The sequence below is a fragment of the Anas acuta genome, chromosome 7 (genome assembly GCF_963932015.1).
Source record: "Anas acuta chromosome 7, bAnaAcu1.1, whole genome shotgun sequence".
In the NCBI taxonomy this organism is placed as follows: Eukaryota; Metazoa; Chordata; class Aves; order Anseriformes; family Anatidae; genus Anas; species Anas acuta.
This window is the reverse complement of record NC_088985.1, coordinates 4,659,464-4,679,799: the sequence shown is the minus strand read 5'-3', so window position 1 is coordinate 4,679,799 and position 20,336 is coordinate 4,659,464. Positions and strand designations below refer to the sequence as shown.

Genomic DNA, 20,336 nt, shown 5'->3' with positions numbered 1-20,336 from the left:
CCCTGCGCCGTGGCACCATTGGAGCCCAGCCCGTGGTGGCCAGGAGACACTTCCCCTTGCCCGGCCCCAAAGGGAGCGAAGAGAGGCATACCCGGGGGCGAGTTCTCCATCACCTCGGCCTGGTAGGAACTCTGGGTGAAGAGGGGGTGGTTGTCGTTCTCATCCGCTATGGAAATGACCAGCAGGTCGAAATCCTAAAGGTGTGTGAAGGAAAACAGGAACAAGAGGGTGATGACTGCAACGTCCTTTCCTCGAGCTCGCCTCCCTCCTCTCCTCCCCAGACCACCCTGGAGGGTCTGCAGGGACCCCGACCGTAGGGTTGGGCATCTCTTCCCACCCCATGCCCTGAAGGGTGACATCTGGGACATCCTGGCAGATGTCATTGTGGTTGGCCAGCTCTCCAGCCCAACCCTGGCCCACCCTCCATGATGCCTACTGATGCCATGGGGCCCTGTGTCCCACCACCCTGCCTCTGACACCACTGGCAGCCCCTTCAGTGTCCATAATTACCCGCCTGGCATTGCGTATGTTCTCGGGGTTGTCCTTCACCGTGATGGTCAGCCTGTACTCTGCCACCCGCTCCCGGTCCAAGGGGCGGTTTACGTAGATGATGCCGGTCTATGGAGGAAAAAGGGAGAAAATACGTACAAGGGACGTGAGGTGGGCTGCTTCTGTTGGAGAAGACACCCTAGGGATGGCAGAGCTAGACCAGAGCAGCCCTGCCTGGTGCCACGAGGTCCTTGAGCTCCCACCAGCCTGCAGATCCCTATACACCTGGCTTGGTGCCTGCCCCATGACTCCAAAATCCCCATCCTCCTTAGCTCTGGGGTGCCCTATATCCTTCCTGGGGTGCAAATCAACGCACGGGGTGAAGAAGGGAGCTGTGCCCACACGTGGTGCCCACCCTCCACCTCCTGGCCCCCAGCCGCGGGCGCGGGGCGTACGGTGCTGTTGATGTAGAAGGCGCTCTCGGCGTTGCCGGCGGTGATATCGAAGGTGAGGAGGGCGTTCGGCCCCTTGTCCGCGTCCCGGGCGAGGACGCGGGTGACGAAGCTGGAGACGGGGGCGTGCTCGCTGAGGGTGAGGTTCATCGGCAGGTTGAGGAGCACGGGGTCGTTGTCGTTGATGTCCAGCACACGCACGCCCACCACCATCTGTGGGGTCGGAGAAGAGCTATGGGCTCGGGGCACCAGTTCCCACCCCTGTTTTCTATTCCTGGTCACGGCACTCACCGTGGAGCTGAGTGGGGGCACGCCCCGGTCCCGGGCGGCGATGGTGAGGTTGTAGAAGGGGATGTTCTCCCGGTCCAGCTCGGCATCCTTCCGCACCCGCAGCTCCCCTTCCACCGGGGAGATCACAAACTCCCCTGTCGGAGACAGTGGGGCCGTGGCTCGCGCTGGGACACCGCTGGCGTTCCCAAAGAGACAAGGGGGACAGGCACCATGGGCTCTGGCCACAGGGAGGGGTGAGCTTTATGGGTTTGGGGGCTGCAACCCCATTATCAGTGGGATGAAGCAGCGGGGGTCTATGCAGGCACCATCAGGAGCAGCTGGGTGGGCTGAGTGGCCAAAAGCAAGGTGCTCGTGGCCCTTTCTGCAGATGCCAAGAGCCCTCCAAGCACCTGCTGTGCCCGGGCAGGGGGGCTGCATGGCATGGATCCCCCTCCCCAGAGCCAAGGGGCCGCATCCTGCTTGTTCTGGAGATGTTTTGCAGCCAGGGCCAGCTGGTAGACGGGACGGGGCTTTGTCTTCCAGAAACCTTGGCCGAAGTCACCACGGGCGTAGCTGTGTCCCCACAGCTGCCACGCGGCCGGGGACACCCGCAGCTGCTCTGCCATCTGCTCCGGGGCTGCCTGGCTCCAGCTGCAGCTTTGCTGCGGGTTGCAGAGACCCCAAAACGCCCTGCAGCCCCTGCAATGGGGCCGTGCCTCTCTCGTTTTCTCTTTCTGCACTATTTATTTTTGCTTGGCGTTTATTGTTCAGCAGATTCCTCCCCCCCCCTCTCCCCTCTCTCCTTGCACAAGCCCGGGCCCCCCTCCCCGGACACTAACAGGTTAAGTTTCCTGTTGCTCAAACAGGATTTCCTGGTGTCGAAAGGCTGAATTTGCAGAAGCAGCCTGCTGGGAGGATGGCTTTTCTGAAACGCTTCCGCCCCGCTCTCCTCCACCCACCCCCTCCCTGCCCGGTGGCAAGGCTCTGCTTGGAAAAAAAAAAAAAACCAACAAAAAACCACAAAATAAAGCAAAAATGGACAGCGATCTCCTGTGCCAAAAATGTGGGGTTCCATCCCGTGCTCCTCTGCAGGGGCAGAGGGATGGGGACGTGCCACCAGCTGCGGTGTGAAGCCGGGGAGATGCCACCCTGCTCACCAAGAGGGTCCCCAGCGACGATGCTGTACTCCACCTGCCCGCTGGGCCCCGAGTCCCCGTCGTGGGCCAGGAAGGTCCACACGCGTGGGCCAGGTTGCCCTTCGGTGACGTCGAAGGGACCTTCGTAGGGCCGCGGGAAGGTGGGACAGTTGTCGTTGATGTCGTTGAGGTTCACCAGCACCTGTGGGCGAGGGGAGAAGGTGGAGAGGGCGGTGAGCGGAGAGGGGACCAGCTCTGGGCTCATCGCCGGATGGGTGAGCCACGCCGGATGGGTGAGCCACGGATGGACAGCACCACCAAGTACTTCCCAAATAGCTCTGGCTTTGCTCATCCTACCCCTAAAACTGAAAATCCAGCCCCACGCACAGCTGGGGCTCTGTCAAACCCCTGGGCTGTGCACCACAAGGGGGAAGGCAAAGCCCAAACCAGATGTTCTCCACATTCGCATCATGGCATTAACTGGCACAAAGTCCCCAACCACCTTCTCCACTGCTGGAGGAGAGGGCGAGCAAGGAAGAACCCCAAATGAGCCCGAAAAGGAGACAGAAATGCACTTGGCCACCAAAGGCATGAGTTCAGAGAGCTGTTCTCTGCAGGCTTGCTCGCTCCTTTTCCTCCGGGACAAACCAAGGGCTTCGTTTCAACTAAAAAAAAAAATTGAGCGTGCTTTTTGAGTCAAACATAAACCACCACCAACGCAGCTGGCTCACCGTCCCTTTCCATGACACACTGGGCTGGCCAGCAGCACTGCTACAGTTCTCCAAAAGGAAAAATAGCAACTTCGGGACACAGCCGAGCACGGTGTCACCAGGGGAGCACCGCCACCGGGGCCAGCAGCCACGCCAAGCTCCAGCCTTGCAGGGATTTGGCTTTCTAACTGAGTCACCCTACACACGAGGCATTTTTATACCTCTACACCATGCTATATTGCAAGGCCCTTCAGGGCACTCGGGTAGTGGAAATGCCTGCGTGAGGAGGAGAGTCTCCGGTGGCTAGTAAAAGGTTGAGCTTAGCGAGCACTCCTCCGCCTCGCATCTCCCGGCCACATGGGTAAGAGAGATGCTGAAAACGAGGAGCTTTTTGACCTCCTGAATTGAGGGTAGTAAAACCCATCAGACGGACGCTTGATACTGGCTAACCTTGATCTTTAAAGACTTTATCTGAGTCTCGGCTCCGTCTCCTAGCAGCGGAGACAACAAACACTGGCACGCCTTATCAGGGAGATGGATTTCCCACCACTCGCTATCCAAAATAGTCACTAAATCTGCTCCTAAAAGCTTTGCCTTCAGACTGTGCTGGCAGAAGCCCCGTGGGCTGTGTAGGGAGGTTCCTGTTCCGTCTAGCTTTGGTCCTCACGGCTGATGGGGCTTCCAGGGTCAATGAGCTCAATGAGAGCTCTAATCAGTCCCTTCCTCTTGCAGGCTCCAAAATCACTCTGGACAAGGACAAATCCTGCCATACAACCCATCACTTTTCAATTTAGGCCACAGGAATACTCGGTGTATTCAATTCCTGCAAAACACGTGTTTTGGAGCTGTTAGTCCACTGCCCTGCTCTTTGAGCGGCACGCCAAGTTCAGGTCAACGCAGTCCAGAAGAAACGGAAGAACTATGGACAAAAGCAACAACAGGTGACGAGAAACTTCATGCAACCTCCCTACGGGGCACCAAAATCGAGTTTAAAAACCAGATGAATAATCTGAGAAGAGCCCAACCGTGAGCAGCCCTTGCCACGTGCCCGTTTTGCAACCCCCCATGACGGAGCAGCAACTGGGCCAACTGGGAAGAGCTGGTGGCCGCTGGGAAGGAGATGTGAAACCGCTCACGCGAGGGGAACTCCTGGACCCCGAGGCCGCCCCGCTGTCGCAACCCTACCGTGGCGGTGGACGTCAGGCGGCGCGAGGCAGCGGGACACTGGTCCGTGGCCGTGACCACCAAGGTGTAGCGCCCGTGGCTGATCTCGTAGTCCAGCTCCTTCAGGGTGCGGATCTGCCCCTGCAGGACCAGGAGACGGGGTGAGGGATGAGGGAGAAGGGCACGGCCACGCTGGGGACGGCGCCCTTATACTGACCGTGGCGCTGTCGATGTGGAAGGTACCCAAGATGTTGCCTTCGGTGATGGCGTAGGTGACCGTGCCGTTGGGCCCCTCGTCCAGGTCCAGGGCCTGCACGGTGACCAGGGTGGCATTGAGGGTGGCGGGGCCCTCGTCCAGCGTCACCTCGTAGAGCTGCTGCTGGAAGGCGGGGGCGTTGTCGTTCTCGTCCAGGACGGTGACGTACACTGTGGTGGTGGCCTGCGGGACGTGGGGACACGGTGGTGAGCCCCCATGTGGGGGTGGGATGGGCTCTGCAAGGCCCCGAGCTGGCGGGGTGAGGCTTGACCCATCAAGGACAACGACCAACTTGGGGTCAACCCTACTGAGAGAAGCATGAGGTATTGCCTTAAAACAAAGCGAGCCTGGCTGCAGAAACATCTCCAGCACGAGGCAGTGGCTGGGAGCAGGTATTGAGCTAAGTGCACAGGGGTTAAATCACACCCTTCTTCCCAAGCACAACATGCCCTGGCACCATCTCTCTCCTTTTCCCCCCAAAAAACAAAAATTGATCCCCTTTGAGCCTCTCTTCCTTTGGGATAGGTCTCTGCAGGTGACGCTGGGGACACCTTGGTCACTACCACTGAGGGTGGCAGCACGGTAGGATGGAAAACACCCTGCGATGCTGCTGCTTGGCTCAGAGGAAGAACAAAAAAGGAACATCTCCGACCTACTTTTGCAGGGGGACGGGTGGGACATTTTCACCAGCTCCAGGGAAGGGCTTTGCACGTGAGCACACTGCAGCTCCCTCCCAGGTTGTGACTGCCACAAAAACCCCTCTGGATTTGCACCTCCACCTTCCCCCACGGACAAGTTTCCTCCTACCAGGCAGGGGTTACATCTCTGACAAGAGATTCACAGAAGTGTTTGCCATAAAACCACAAGCTGCGCAGCTACTTTTCTATTTCCCTGCACGCTCAAACACTCAGAGCAGGTTGTCAGCAAGCTTTCGAGCACTTTGCAAACCTCCAAGTGACCCCGGGCTCCACTACAAAGGGACATGGAGCTCGTCTCTTTGAAATAAGGTGGCCCTGGCTGCACCCGCTGAGCTTTGAGCTTTCTGAGTGAAGTCAGAGCCTGGGGGATCAGCAGGCACTTGTGTGAAGCTGGGGGCACCACGTGCACGGGACGTGGCTGGAGAGGATGCGCTCAGCACGCACCGCAGGGACACTGCACGCTTCGGATGCCACCAGGGCTGGGATTTCTCCGGCTGCCACCGGGCTCTCCCTTTCTGCACCAAGCCCTGTGGCTGGCTCCGCTCCGAGTTCCCCTTTTTCACCCACCTCCCGTCCATCCCAGGAGGTTTTCCGCAGCACCAGCCTGGCCCGGCCACGAGCGACGCGCCAAACCCTTGCAACCACATCGAAAATAAATTAAAAAAAAAACAACAACAACAAAACAACACACAAATTCCAAGCAAGCTGCTCTTCCAATTCCCCCCCCGGGGGGCCGCGGGGCTGGGAAGGGCCAGGGGGAAGCTCCTTGCCCCAGCCGGCCTCCTGGGGGTGCTCGCACTGCTCCTCTCTGCGGCGCAATGAAATTTCCTGCGGGCGCGGCGGTGCTGCGCGGTGCTGCGCGGCGCTGAGATGGAGCGGGTGACACCGCCGCTGCTGCTGCTGCTGCTGGCCCTGCTCGCCCTGCTGGCTTCCCACGGTAAGCCCCGGCTCCTTCTCCTCTCCCCCACCTGGGGCTGCTGCCCCTTGGGCTGGGGAACTCGGGGGTGCTTCACTTTCCCGTCCCCACCGCTGGTTTTTTTGGGGGTGAGGGGACCGCCGTCGCCTTCAGCGCGCGGTGCGTGGGGCCACGCTGCTTGCATCGGGGGGAGCTGCTGCTCTCCAAACTCTGCTCGCCCACCGGTTGCTTTTCCTCCTTTGCTTCGGTCGAGCGTGCATTGGGAGGAAAAAAACAGCCCGTGCCCCCCTCCGAGCCCCTTTCTGAGCCCCCGGGGCTGGGAAAGCTGCCCCAGGGGTGCAGGGGAGGCGATGTGTGCCTCTCACAGCCACCAGCCTCCCCACGGACACTCTGCCCTGCCGCCACTGCCCCGCAGCCAGCACGGGTGCGTGCACGCACATGGATGTGCCGGGCGGCTTCGTGGCCAACTTGGCATCTCCATCTGCCCCGGGACAACAAAGGATTTTTTGCTGGCATGGCCCCAGAAAGAAACAATGCCCAGCTGTGCGAGGCTGGCCGCTTCCTTCAGCCCCGAGCGCCTGCAGAGGTGTGTGTAGAAACAAGGGGCACGGCACGTTTGTTTTGCGCCGTGGCTTTCCTGCCAGCTGGGGCTTGTGGCAGGGCGATGCTGAGGGCTGCTGACTGTTGGCAGTGCCAAGAAGGCACAGCTGGGGGGCACCCGGCTCAGGGACCAGGCAGCAGCCATGCCAAAGGCATCCCTCCTACCCCCCGGCAAAGCTTGCTTTGCCCAGATTTCCCAAATCTCATCCCAAACCCAAGCCTGGCGTTGTGACCCCGTCCCCGAGCCGGGGCAGTGTGGCCCGCGACAGGTGGCGGCATGCGAGAGAGGCAGTGGTTTGTCACATGCTGCTGCCACCGAGTTTCACTTTGAATTTTTCTGGGAAAGAAAAAAAAAATAAAAAGAGCAAAACCACACCGGGAGAGGAGCAAAGCAGCTCCACAGTGCTGCTGGCTGTGGGGCGGACACCGAGGAGCAGGGAGCTCCCCGCTGCCCCGGGACCCAAAACCATTTGGCTCCACGGGAGATAAGGGCAATTGGCACCAGATTTTCTGCCTGCACCTCCTTTTTTTTTTGTCCCGTCCTTTTTAATTCCCTGCCCTAAGCACTTGCACTGAGGTGCACGGCCCTTCTCAGCCAGGCTGATAACCCTGGAGCGTAATGACGGCACGGTGACGAGGGGTCTCGCAGGATTTCTGCGTGAGGCTGCTCGGTACAAAAGCTCCCAGAAGAGGAATTAAGGGCAGGTTCCCTGCTCTGGCAAGCCCAGGGAGTGCCTGTGCAGAGGCTGCATCCTGGCCTGGGGTGGGAATCACCTCTGGAAATCCCACTGGAAACTAAGCACACCTGCTCGCAAGCGCAGGGGAATTGACTCAGGAGAGGTTTTTTTTCTCAGCAGCTCAGGATTTGGCACAAAATCCTGCTTTATTTAAGCAGTTCATCAGCAAAGAGATAGCAGTGCCGTGGCACGAGCACTTTTTCTCCTCTCTGTGTTTTGCTGTGCCACCCCCGGAGCCGCCCCATCCCGCTGCACGCCAGCGGGGAGGAGCCGCTCGGGCTCCTGACGCCTTCTGGAAGCTTTCCACCGTGCTTGGGAAAACGAAGGGAAATTCGTCATGCTGAAGGCCTCACGCATGTGGTAACCTCTGCCCCGTCCCAGGGACGGGGCTCAGTTACTGTCAGCGTGCTGCTTTTCCACCCCAGTAGTTCCCGGCATCCCTGGACCGCTTGTGCTGGGCACGGATCTGCAAAGGGGACCAAGGTGTGGGCACAAAAAAAAATACAGCCCACGAGCAATCCTCCTGGATTTCCCCCGTCCGTGAGGGCAGGGGCTGCAGGGGGCTGCTGGCAGCGGCGCGGGTGCCCAGATGGAGTCGGTGGGGATGAGCAGGACGGCCCCACTTTTGGGGAAAACAAAAGCTGCCGTGGACACTTCCTCCTATAGAGCCCCGGCTTCCCTTCCCCGGGCTGCCGGGGGCCCTGCTGTGAATGGGGCACTTCCCGTGGCGGCAGGTAGCAGCACCACAGCGGTGCCCTTTGTGCTCGGGACCCGCTGCCTTGTGCTGGGCGCAAGGCTCATGGTGGCACGGGACGGGCTCGAGGCGTGCAAGGCGCACGGGGCGTTTTCACTTTCGCTCTCTCTGCACGGCCGAGGATGCTCTCGGGTGGGGTGGAGGCATCGGGAGCCTGGTCCCAGGCTGGAGGGTGACCTGCGGGGAGGCTCGGCACGCCCCGGGGCTGCTCGATATAGCAAGCGAGAAAACCTCAAGGCGAAGCAGCAGCGGGGCTGGTGGAACAACAGGATGCTGCCTGTTTATTAGAACACCTCGTCCTGATGCCCTTTTCTCACAAGCAGCCCCGGGAACCTCCTTTTCTTAGTGCCATATGTAAGAAAAAGCAAGGCACCACACCAGAAAGACCCTTTTGGGCAGCTTCCCAGGGTGATGCTTGCACTTAGCAGCAGCAGGGCCCCAGCACCAGTGTGAAGACCCTCACCAGGCTTTGCCCTTTCCTCCCCCAGCACCCCGGGACAGGTGGGGTAGCAGTGGGGTGCCCCCCTCTGCCTCGCTGCAGCCCTCCCTGTGCCCCTGGGGCAGGGAAAGCCCCACTCGTGCAGGGGAGGGATTTCTCGGGGAGGGATTTCTCTCCCTGCACGGTTTTCAGTTTCAGGCAGCTCCTCGCCAGCAGTTCCCCCTTCTGCTTAAAAACAAGCAGGGTGGGACCCGCTCCCCGCCTGATCTCAGGGGCACGGCCTCCTCCCATGCCTTTTTCTCTCTCTATTTTTTTGTTTTGTTTTCTTCTCTCTTTTTTTTCTTTTTTTTCTTTTTTCGTTTTTAACCAGCTGTTGACACGCGCTGTGGGGAAACAGGAGCTGGAGAGCCCTTCGCAACCGGCCCCGAGGTGCTCACATTTCCTCCTTTGAGGGCCGTGCCCCCCTGCCCTGCTTCTCCTCCCGCTCTCTCTGCAGACCCAAAGTGCCCCCCGCCCAGCCCCACACCTCCTGCCCCACACGGTGCTTCCCCTGCCAGCCGTGCAAACCTCTGGCCACATGAAAGATGCTGCTCGGGTGCTATTTGAAGCCTCCTGCGGGGCTCGTTTTCAGGGCGCAATTGTGCTGGTGCCTCTGCCACAGGAAGACACGAAAGGTTTGGGTCACGCTTCTCGATGCTCAGCCTCAGGGAGCCTGGTTTGTCCCCGTGTTGGTGACATCAGGGGAGCTGATGGCTCCCCACAAGCCCTGGCCATCCCCACGGTCCCCCTTGCTCTGGTACTGACCCCGTTCTCCTCTCCCGCAGGAGGGACGCTGGCGCTGCTGGTGACGGCACCCTATGCGCGCTGCGTCTGCCCGGAGGGGCAGAACGTCACCCTGAGCTGCCGGGTGAGCGGGCCCCTGGCCGACCGCCACGACCTGCTCTACAAAACCTGGTACTTCAGCAGTGCCGGCGACCAGAGCTGCAGCGAGAAGCAGCACATCCGCAACCTGACCGAGAGGGAGCTGCACCACGTGGAGCCCGGCCGGCACCACGGCACGGCGCCCAACGGCACCGGGAGGGGCCCCCACGGGTGGCAGGGCGGCCACCGCGGCGTGGAGTTTGTCCCCAACCACCACGGGGCTTTCCACATCGTGGTGATGAACCTGACGCTGCAGGACAGCGGGAATTACTGCTGCTACGCCATGGAGGTGCGGCGGGAGCACGGCAAGCCCCAGACCCTGCAGGTGGCTCACGGCTTTGTGGAGCTGCAGATCCAGAGAGGTGAGCGGGGGGGGGACGAGGGAGGGGTAACGGGGTGCCAGAGGGGCCTCGGGGTCCTGGGGGGGGCGTCAGGGAATGGCATCAGGGTGGTGGCTTTGCCAGGGCTCAGGGACATGGTGGCTCTCAGCACGGGGAGCCGCGGATGTGGAAGGGTCGAACGATGGCCAGGGAGCGCTGGAACAAACCCTCCCACCCGTCCCCAACAACATAATTCAAAATAAATCAAGGCTGTGGAAAAGCTTTTGCTGCCTCTGCAGGCAACAAGGAGCCGTGTTACATAGTTTCAGTGATCTTCTTCAACCCCTTTCCGGAGGAGAGGAAAACAAACCCTGCGTGAAAGAGCGGAGAGGCAGCGCGGGCGTAGCTCGGGGCGCGGAGGCTGCAGCTGGCCTCGGAGCTGCCTGGGAGGGTCTGGCTTACGGGAAGGGCTTGCTCCTGCCAGGGGAGGTCATCCCTCAGTCTGCAGCGTTAGGAAAGACATTTGTCTGGCCTCTCGACAAAAAAAAAAATAAATAAAAGGGAAGTGGGGCGTTGTGCTGCACGCCAGCCGCAGGCGAGGTCGGCGGAAGATCCCCGTTGCCAAACTCCTGCTTTTGGGACGCTCGGGGCCAGTTTGCTCAGCCTCAGTGGGCTTGGGGAAGGGGCTGGGTGCCACCCGAGACCACCCTGAGGGCTCACACACTTTTGTCTTCTCCTCCACAGGCAGAGGAGACCTTCAAAACTGCACGTTTTACACCGCCAACAGCAAAGGTAAAGAAAAGGAAAACCCAAACCCGAGCGCTGCTCGCCACCCAGGCCCGCGTGCCCCCTGGCACTCCAAATCCTCCTGGACCTCACAGCAGGGTGCTGGGGGGGTGACTTGTGCCCCTGCCAATGCTCTCCTGGCCACCAGCTTTCTCACCAGCACCTCCCACCCCAACATTTTACAAGGCCAGGGGAAACCCAGGCCTTGCTTGAGCACCCCGACGCACGGCGCCGCGCACCCTGCAGCCCCCAGCATCGTATCTAGACGCTCAGCTGTGCCCACACGTGGCTGTGCATGTTTTTTTTTCCTGCCTGCCCTGCTTGCTGCCTGCTAGACAGGCAGATTTTGCTAAAATCAGGTTGCAATTCAGCCCTGGGGGTCGTATCTTACAGATATCACGGCCGCTGCGCTGGCGACGGGCGCCTGCATCGTGGGCATCCTCTGCCTGCCCCTCATCTTGGTGCTGATTTACAAGCAGAGGCAAGCGGTCAGCAGCAGACGTACGTACTCCGCCGCGTGCTCCCCGTCCCATTTCCCCGTCCCAGAGCCCCAGGGACCCGATTTGGGCCGTGCCCTTCTCGCTCTGGCCGAATCCCTTTGGAGAAGTGGGTTGTGCAGCAGCAGCAGTGGGCACGACGCCAGCCGCGGGCAGGAACCGTGCTTTCGACACCCGTCCCTGTTTCATCACGGCTGGGGCACTGCTGCTCCCCGCTGCATTGCAAAATTCCCCGGGGGGAGGAGGGCAAAGCCCCAAGAGCTTGATTTTGGGATGCTGAATGGGTGGGCAGGATGGGTCTCGTGGGGTGCACACGGTGCTGATGCTTTTTGTCTCTGGCAGGTGCCCACGAGCTGGTCCGAATGGAGAGGTGAGCGTGCTTGTCCCCACACCCACACCCCAAAAACCAGCCCTGTCCTCCTGCTAAGCCTCCCCCGGGCTCCCTGCTGGGTTGCAGCCGAGGTGCTGCTGGTTACAGCGGCTCCGTCGCTCCCCGTGCCCCAAAAGTGCCAGGCGAAAAGCGGGTCCTGAAATAAAAATGCAAATCACCCACGGCGGGATGTCGCTGACGCAATGTCACCTCGGCTCCCTCTGAGCCTAAAAAAGGGCTCTTTTAAGAGATGAGAAAGAAATGTTTCAGCAAAAATAGACGCTGAATGGGGCCATTGTCCCGCACGGCCAGGTGTTCGCACGCACACAAGGGACCACAGCACTTCACCCCCCTCCTGCTGGAGCCTCAGAGCTGGCTGTTGGTCCTGAGGCAGATTTCGGGGGGATTTGAGCACTGAGAAGCAGGCGCATTGAAAGATCAGCTGCAGCCTGCCAAGCCTCGCAGGAGAGCGACAAAATGGGTGCCTGTGTCTCGCGGCGAGCCAAAGCAGCCCCGCAGCTGCGCCTCTGTGCCCTGACAGAGCATCCTCAGTTAGAAACCCGCCGAGGAGACACCCTCTGGCATCTCACCGTGCGGGGAGGCTTTGCAATACTCAAAAAAAACCCCTGAGCATCCCTCATGCCCTCTCCTCTCCCGCAGCAGCAGTGCCCAGGGCATCGAGAACCCCGTCTTCGAGGCGCTCCCCGCGGGCAGCGTGGAGCCCCGGCCCCGGCCCCAGCTCTCCTACCTGGCCAGCCGGCAGCCCTCCGAATCCGGCCGGCACCTCCTCTCCGAGCCCAACACCCCCTTGTCCCCCCCGGGCCCCGGGGACTGCTTCTTCCCCACGCTGGGTGAGTGTCCGAGCAGCCCTCCCCGGGGAGGCAGCGAGGGGAGCACGGGGGGGTGAAGGGAGGATGGATTGCTGCCCCGGTGGATATTTGGTGCAGCTGGGCATCCCGCAAGCTGCTCTGACACCGCTGTCTGCATCCTTTTCCAGACCCCGTTCCCGACTCGCCGAATTCCTTGAAAGCCTAAAGAGTCTGGTGGCAAAAGCGACGGAGGAGGCCAGCGCGCTGTGGCCGCACCAGGAGGCACCATGGCCAGGGCGGGCAGCAGCTCCCACCACCAATCAAGGAAAATTCAGAAAAATATCTATCTAACGAACTAAAAAAGACCTCCTCACCTTCCTCTCCCTACCACCCGGATGCCAACCGCTGGTTTCTCTTTGTGCTGTGAGGAAGACCAGGCGGTGAGGGCTATGAGCGAACGTTTCCCTGCCTGGCACCAGGCAACACCGATGGCCATGGCAGGGGCAGGGAGGATGCCAAGAAGAATCAAACAACAGCAAAATGCCTTAATAAACAAAGTCAGGCGCAGGAGCCCTGCTTGTTCCTCCCGTACTGGCTCTGCCCTGCGGATGGACGTGACCCCTCTTGCTTGGGTTTTGATTTTTACTGCCTATTTCCACAGAGAAGAGCACGGAGAGCGCGCAGCCGCGCACACCCCTTTCTGCGCACGCCCCGTGCCCGGACGGAGCCTATTTACTTTTTATTGACAATGAGCATTGTGGTTCTCACCTTTTGCCTAAACCCCGGAGGATGCATAAGAGAAAAGATGGAAGGAAGAGCAGCTCCCGGCCCCGGTGTGCCCGAGCAGCCGGGAGCCGCATCCCGCCGGAGCTGGGATGCCGGGAGGGCGCCCTCCTCCTGCACGCCTCCCCCAGCCCTTCTTAATTTATTTCCAGGGCTGCAACCTGTGCAGCGCTAACCCGGCCAGCTCTCCTTGGCGGCACATCCTTTCCAGGAGCGTATGGCAAAGTACTTGAGCCGCGGCGAGACAAAACAGTGTCACCGGCCAGCATTGGATGGAGGGTTTCTGTGCCAAACAGGAAGGGGAACAGCTCGCTCCTGCTGGGGGAGTCCTCCTGCCCCGGCTGCCTGTGATTCATTACCAGTGATGATTAAAAAAAAATAAAATAAGGATGCTTATGTTTTTTTCTTTTTTAATATTTTTAAATGCTGTTAGATCGGAGAGGGCATCTTCTAGTGCTGGAGGGTTTTCCTGCTATGCACGTGGCCGTGCCGGCATCGCCCTCACTGCAAAGCTGAGCAAACCCAGGGCACCAAAACCAGCCTGCCTCAGGCGGCTCTGGCAAATCCCGCTCCTGCCCAGCTGCACTGATTTCAGGAGGTATTTTTGGCCCTTGGAGCCCGTGGGCTTGCTCACCCTCACTGGGAATGTGGCTGCTGTGGTTTAGCTCGGGCTCTTGCAGCATCCTCAGATAAGCTGAGCGCCTCCTCTGCCCTCCTAAGGGGTGAGGAGATAAGGCTTTGTGGTAGAAATGGTTACTCAAAGGGTGATTTTTTTTTGTTCTTTTGCTTCTGTTTTTGTTGTAAAGAATGGGGAAAAAATTGCCAATAAACACCCGTAAGCATTAGTCATACCAAAAATACTGGCAGACCTGAGTGAAAGTAGCGTGCCCTTGCAGAGCATCCCCGGTGGCAGCGGGCTGAAGATCAACAACCCATGGCTGGAGGGAACGGCATCGCCTCTGCAGCGGGCATGGTGCGAGGGGATTTTGAGGTCTGACCCCCCAGGAAATCCCCCAATGGACTCTGCCCTCGGGCCTCCTGCAGGATGGCGAGGACAGGGCTTGGTGCACCAGCACCCTGGCTGTGCTCCTAGCTGGACACCTCGCATCCCTTCCCTGTCCTGGATCGCCCCGGGTCCTTCAAGTCCTCTCCTAGCTCTGTTCCTTTGGCCTTTCCCAAAGCTTTGTTTTGTGGGATTTGGATCGGCGCTGCTGGAAGCATCAGAGACCTCAGCTACCAGCCTGGGTGAAGCCCCAAGGAATGGCACCGGGCTCCATGCACAGCATCGCTCACTCAGCGATTCTCCCCAGGACGATGGGGACGCTTTTGGGAGGAGCTGGCAGCACCAGCTGCTGCGTTTGCACAAACCTGCTGCTCTCGTTCTAAGGAAAGAGATTTCAACCACGGCATGGCGTAAGCAGAAGACACAAAGAGGCGCGTGAGCCACCCGGCGGGGAGCAGCGCGGAGATTTGCAAGCTGTGACCTGCACTGCTTCTTGCAGCACGCTTCCTCAAAATGTAGAGCAGGGCTCTGCAGCCAGAGCGCTGCCGGGAGGTGAGAGAGATGGAGAGATAAGGGGGGAGGTGGAGGCGAGGCAGGGTGGCAGCAGGGTCACACCTCGCCGGGGAGCGACGTGCGCTCGCTTGGCGGTTTGCGCATCTCCCCCGGCCTGCATGCCAAGGCCGCTCTCTATTTGTTGTGTCTAACAAAGCCAGCGGGCAGGACAGCCCCCACTCGCACGTGGGGATGCTCGTGGTGTTTTCAGCTCTTACAGCCACGAAACGGCTCGGGACTTCTGCTCAAACCACTTCAGAGCAGAGGCAGGGAGATGAAACGCCGCCGTGCCGGAGCGAGCGGGAGGAAAGCGAGGATGCAGGCTGAAAGCAAAGGCACGGCAGCTCCGCCACGGGGCAGGCAGCAGCCCCCAAAACATCCCACAGCAACAGCTCTGGCTGCCAAATATGATCTGGACCCTGAGCCACGACCTGAATCAAGGCGCTTGGGGTTCACATGTGCATCACCAGACCACCAGGGCATCCCCGCAGAGCCACGCGCTGTGCATCCAGCACCCACCCCAAACTTTCCCGGCACTTCCACCCCCACCTTCCGCACCCAGCACCCCAAAGCTCAAGCTGCTGGCCCCAAAACGCGTGTCCCGGTGGCTCACCGACAGGGATGGGTTGCCCTCGTCCTCCACGGTGACCAGCAGGCAGTAGGAGCTCTGCCGCTCGCGGTCGGGCGGCGAGGGCCGCGTGGCGATCTCGCCGGTGACGCGGTCCATGCGGAAGGTGAGGTCCTCGTTCCCGCGGGTGATGTAGTAGGACAGGACGCTGTTGAGGCCGGCATCCCGGTCGGTGGCACGCACCTGGACCACCGCCGTGCCCCCGCCGACGTTCTGCAGGGCGGATGAACACGGAACCCATCACAGCACGGCATAACGCATCAAATACATCCTTTGTAATAGTCATAATACAGACTGGGCTTTTTCCAAGCTGCTTTAGGCACCAAACCCCAACCCTACGCCCACCAAAGCAGCTCCCCTTGACCTGCGGTGAAGCAGTTTGGTTGTGCATTAGGCGCTATCTAGGCTGGCGCATCCTTAAAGAGTGCAGAACCCAAAGGTGAAGGCTGTACAATGCGCTCGGAGCACAGCTAATTATTTTTGGATGATCCCATTACGGGGGAAATCAAGAGAGAATTTCTATTCTTCAACCAGCTCCAACCATGTATTAAAGAGATAAGGAAATCCTAGCAGGGCAATAACTTTAATGCCAAGCTATTCATCATGAGCAGCACTCCCGTGCTTCCGAGTGTCACCGGCTATTACTTATATTTCATTTTTCACCCTCAAATGGAGAACCCCCGGCCCAGGAATTAAACCGGCAGGAAATAAGTTGTCTTTTCTCATGCTTGATCGTGTTTTATTGCTTAATTATCCAGCTCCCTCGGAGCTGCCTCTCCTCCTGGGGGCTCACCTCGCTCACGCTCACGTTGTAGCCGAAGGGGCTCTCGATGACGGGCGGGTTGTCGTTGACATCGAGGATGGTGACCCGCAGGGTGTGCTCCTTCCTCCGCGGGGGCACGCCGCCGTCCGAGGCTTGGATCTGTGGTCAGGGGGTGTGCACGTGTCATTTTTGGCCACGGTGAAGCCCAAACGAGGCAGGGGGAGCGTGGCAGGGGCTCGGCTCACCCGCAGAGTGTAGCGGTCCAGCAGCTCCCGGTCGAGCGGCCGAGCCACCAGCACCTCGCCGTAGGTGTTGTTGGTGGTGCGGATCTCAAACGCCCGCCCCACGTTCCCCGCTGTCAGCGAGAACGTCACCTGGGGGGGAGGAGAAGGGCAAGCAATGTGGGGCTGGGAGGACGGGAAGGAGACCCTACAATAATAAACCCGGAGACGCCCTCAGAGCATCCTAAGATGGTCCAACGTGGGTGGATGCAGGGGTACGTGGACACCCCACAGCAGCCAGCCCTGGTCTTACGCTACCAGGGTGGCACCGAGCTCGTGTCCTGTCCCCCAACGGGGACACCGAGGAGGGGAAAGGACCAGGAAGGTGCCACGGGGAAGGTGGCACCACCGCCCCACCTGCCCGTTGCTGCCCGCGTCAGGGTCGCGGGCCAGGACCACGGCCACCCGCCGGCCGACCGGGCTGTCCTCCGCCACGCTGACGGCCAAGTCGGAGGTGATGTCGAACTGCGGGCTGTTGTCGTTCTCGTCCAGGACCGTGATGGTCACCTGCGGGCACGGCAAGGTGAGGGCAGGACCTGGAAACCCGGGGCTATCACATCTCCGTCCCAACCTCCCACCCCAAATCGCTGGCAGCACGAGCAGGAGCCGCCCCGCCCGGGAATGGTGCGGATATTTGAAGCCAGGAGCTGCAGCTGCGGAGGAGGAGGAGGGAGGAAGAGGCAGGAGAAAGACAGCAAGCACTGGAGCATCGCGCTTTGCATGCCGGAGGTGACAAAGGAGCGGGCTACCTCGGCCACAATTAGCCCCAGGAAATGCTCTCATCGCCCGGGCGATTACAGAGCCACACGGCCGCACACAAACGGGAGAGGAAGAGCCTTGCTGTTCCCGGGGCTCTATTTATGGGGTCCCCCCAGCCCCCAGGTGCGGCGGGGCTCAACGCCACGACATCCCGGAGGAAGCCCGGGGCGAGCCGCTGCGGTTATTGTTGGCGATGAATGGAAACCAGGGAGCGGGGAGCGTGGGGAGCGCGGCGAGGGGGTCCCCGCAGCTCGACGTCTGGGACTGCTCCTGCCCCCCCGGAGGTGATGCTGGTGCGATGGACGTGCTGCTTACCTTCTGCCGGAGGGGAAGCAGAGAAAGCAAAGAGGAAAAAAAAAAAACAAGTGAGGGGTGGTGAGGAGTTGGGCACGTGTCTTCCAGCCCCCCGTGGGGCGGGGTGGGCGCGTCCCCGTGGGGCTTGAGCTGATTTGTGGGAGGCTGGAGCACCCATGAGCTTGGGAATGGCAATCGTGGCCTCCTTGCTACCTCCTTCCTCCAGCATCACCTTCATCACCCCGATACGAGGTCTCAAAGCACAACAACAAGCTGCTGGCTTCGAAACCCACCCCCCCGGGGGCCCAGGTGCCCCAAACCGGCCCGTTTTTGGTTTCTGTCCGTGCCAGCCCAGCCGCCGGTGCCTGCCTGCGCCCCGTGTGCCACCCGCTGCGGCGGGGAGATGCAAATCACCCCCGCTCGGCTGCCTTCGAAACTGCCAAATATAACACTCCCCATCAGCATAAACCGCGGGGAAGTAGTTTGAGGCCCCCCAGATTTTACTAATGGTTTATTTTGGTAAGAGATCTGCAAACCCTCCTGTTGTCTCGTGTGTGCGTGCGCGTGTGTTCCGAGAAATATGACGCTGTGATATACAGAAGACAAAATGCAGTGGCCCGTGCTCATGCAAAAGCAGGGTTTCCCCCAAATCGGGGTTTCCAGACCCTACTGTTTGCTTGTGCGGGTTGGAGAAGTGCAGGGTATTTGAGTAGGGTCTGCCAAACCCAGCAGAGCTTGTACAAATGGGCAATGGAGGGCACCGACTTCATTTTGGGCATTCCCAAAACCCGGGCAAGAGGGGGAAGACGAAGCCACTCACCACCGTAGAGTCAACCTTCGGCCCCCCGTCATCGGCCACCACCGTCAGGGTGTAGAAATCCCCCTTCTCCCGGTCCACCTGGCCTTTGACCGTGATCACGCCCTGCCGAGGGCGAAGAGCCACGTCCACCACCTCACCGAGAGCCCGCGGTGGCCAACCCAACCGAGGAAGCCCAGGCTGAGGAAGACCACTCACGGTGACGCCGTTGATCTTGAAGAGGGCCAGCGCCTGGGCGTTGGTGTTGGGGTCGAACTTGTAGGTGATCTGGTTGAGGTTGTCGATGGAGCGCGCCTGCACGCGGAGCACCTCGGAGCCCAGCGGGATGTTCTCCACGATGACGGCCTCGTAGCTGCTGTTGGAGAACTGCACGGCCTCGTCCAGCTCGTTCAGCAGGCTGACGTAGACGCTGCAGAAGCCCTGGTTGTTGGGGGGCGCCTGGTCCGTGGCTGAGACGTTCATCAGGTAGCTGGTTTTGGTCTCGTAGTCCAGGTAGTCGATGGTGGTGATGAGGCCGGTGCTCTCATCGATCTCAAACTTCCCTTCGGCTCCCGACAGGATCTTGTAGCTCACCAGCCCGCCGTTCCCTGGGGCAGGAGCACGGCGAATTGGGACCGAGCACCCCACAGGGGCAGGACCACCGAGGCTGAGCCCACCCTGTGGGGTTTTTGGCCCCGTGCCCAGCTCCCTACCCGTGTCTCTGTCCGTGGCCCGCACCACCGCCACCGAGGTCCCGATGCCGGCCGTCTCCCGCAGCCCCAGGCGGTTGTACTGCCGCTGGGTGAACACCGGCACCTCGTCGTTGACGTCCTCCACGTAGACGATCACCTGCAAAACCCCCCCAAAAAAATGCGGGGAGAGGGTGTGATGAATTCAGAGGAGCACCAAACCCACACGGCACGAACCACTGGGTCCCCGTCCCCTGCCCGTGAATCCATCCCCTGTAATTCCAGGACAATTTATGATCCCCAAACCTCCCTGACCGGCGGCCCTACACTGCGGGAGCGCTGCTGGCTTCGTGGGAAACGTGCAGAGCTCGCGGCCAGAGGGTCAAGCTGCCTTTTCTCGCCTTTCCCCAGGGACAGCCTCGCTCCTTCTGCTTTCCGACTGGTGCCGCGGGCTCGCAGCGCTCAGCCAGAGCCCGCCACCAGCTCAGTGGGGCTAAAAATAAATATGGTGTGAGCAGAGGGGTGGGATGGTGGATCGGGTTTCGTGGGAACCCCTTCTGGAGGAAGGAAGTCGCTGTTTCGCTGCTCAGGATCGTTACAATTAGGCCCTCTCTAATTTAACTAGGTGCTTGGCCCTGTGGTTTCCAGCATGCCGAGGCACCCCGCAGCCCCCGTGCACCCACATGTCACAGGAAAATCAAATAAAATAAAAAAACCCAACACAACAAAACACCCCCGCCACCAAAACCCTCTTCTCCACCCACGGAGACTTTCCGTCAGCATTTCCATGCCAGGGCTCTCGAGCTTCCTGCGTGCCTGCCTCCGCTCAGCGAGGGCTGGAAATGACTGCCGGCTGCCACAGCACCCCTGGGGGCCGCCGAGAGCACCCCCCCAGCCCAGCCCCGGGCCCCGTACCCGCACGGAGCTCCTCATGGGGCCCTGCTCCGTGTTGTAGGCTTCCACCTCCAGCACGTGGGACGAGTTCTGCTCCCTGTCCAGGGGCCGCAAGCCGCGCATCACCAGCCCGCTGCTGGGGTTGATCCGAAAGTTGTGGTGCTCGTTCCCTATGGGGGGGGTGAGGAAGAGACAGCGGTGGGGCCCCCCTGCTGCCCCAAATGTGCTCCGTGCAGCGCCGAGGTGGCTCCAGGAGCATCCTGCCCAGCCCCACATGGAGCTGGCCTTACCCCTGATGATCCTGTACCACACTCTCCCGTTCACACCCTCGTCCGCGTCCGTGGCTTTCACCTTTGCGAGGAAAGCAAAGCAGGGGGTGAAGCTTGCAGGGTCAGCATGGGCTCAGGGTGAGCCTGGGGACCTCAGCTGCTGCACAATGGTCCCCTCTGGTGTCCCCGAGCAACACTGCAGTCCCTTGCCCAGGGACACCGCTTCCCAAAAAGCATCCAAGCCAAGGAGCTTGCTGCTTGCAAACCATCCCGTGAGGACGCCCAGGCTGTGGGCACACCA

At 60.4% G+C, this 20,336-nt stretch overlaps 2 protein-coding genes across 12 annotated transcripts in view; one reads left to right on the top strand and one right to left on the bottom strand.

Annotated features, from left to right (window-relative positions):
* The window catches only part of CDH23 (cadherin related 23), a 125,324-nt gene that overhangs the window by 11,700 nt on the left and 93,288 nt on the right, over positions 1 to 20,336 (bottom strand). For 6 of the 10 annotated variants that reach the window (XM_068689166.1, XM_068689165.1, XM_068689170.1 and 3 more), the window contains 16 exons: positions 20,057 to 20,117; positions 19,788 to 19,936; positions 18,897 to 19,032; positions 18,403 to 18,791; positions 18,208 to 18,309; positions 16,692 to 16,841; positions 16,299 to 16,427; positions 16,084 to 16,212; positions 15,276 to 15,503; positions 4,439 to 4,660; positions 4,243 to 4,362; positions 2,369 to 2,549; positions 1,233 to 1,366; positions 945 to 1,154; positions 511 to 618; positions 92 to 194 (listed from right to left, as the gene is read on the bottom strand). In XM_068689166.1, coding sequence (XP_068545267.1) covers positions 92 to 194; positions 511 to 618; positions 945 to 1,154; positions 1,233 to 1,366; positions 2,369 to 2,549; positions 4,243 to 4,362; positions 4,439 to 4,660; positions 15,276 to 15,503; positions 16,084 to 16,212; positions 16,299 to 16,427; positions 16,692 to 16,841; positions 18,208 to 18,309; positions 18,403 to 18,791; positions 18,897 to 19,032; positions 19,788 to 19,936; positions 20,057 to 20,117 — 2,551 coding nt within the window. Of the gene's footprint in view, positions 1 to 91; positions 195 to 510; positions 619 to 944; positions 1,155 to 1,232; positions 1,367 to 2,368; positions 2,550 to 4,242; positions 4,363 to 4,438; positions 4,661 to 13,500; positions 13,823 to 15,275; positions 15,504 to 16,083; positions 16,213 to 16,298; positions 16,428 to 16,691; positions 16,842 to 17,408; positions 17,412 to 18,207; positions 18,310 to 18,402; positions 18,792 to 18,896; positions 19,033 to 19,178; positions 19,331 to 19,787; positions 19,937 to 20,056; positions 20,118 to 20,336 lie in introns of those variants that run through there. The other 4 variants (XM_068689173.1, XM_068689167.1, XM_068689171.1 and 1 more) reach the window with 4 other exon arrangements.
* VSIR (V-set immunoregulatory receptor) lies at positions 5,841 to 13,491 on the top strand. Of its 2 annotated transcripts, none has more exons than XM_068689177.1 (7): positions 5,841 to 6,112; positions 9,446 to 9,904; positions 10,607 to 10,654; positions 11,042 to 11,149; positions 11,488 to 11,515; positions 12,176 to 12,366; positions 12,513 to 13,491. In XM_068689177.1, exons 1-7 carry the CDS (start codon positions 6,046 to 6,048, stop codon positions 12,548 to 12,550), a joined length of 939 nt encoding a protein of 312 aa, XP_068545278.1. In that variant the 5' UTR covers positions 5,841 to 6,045; the 3' UTR covers positions 12,551 to 13,491. The 2 variants fall into 2 exon arrangements, with proteins under 2 accessions (XP_068545278.1, XP_068545279.1); XM_068689178.1 differs by having other exon boundaries at positions 5,858 to 6,112; positions 12,179 to 12,366.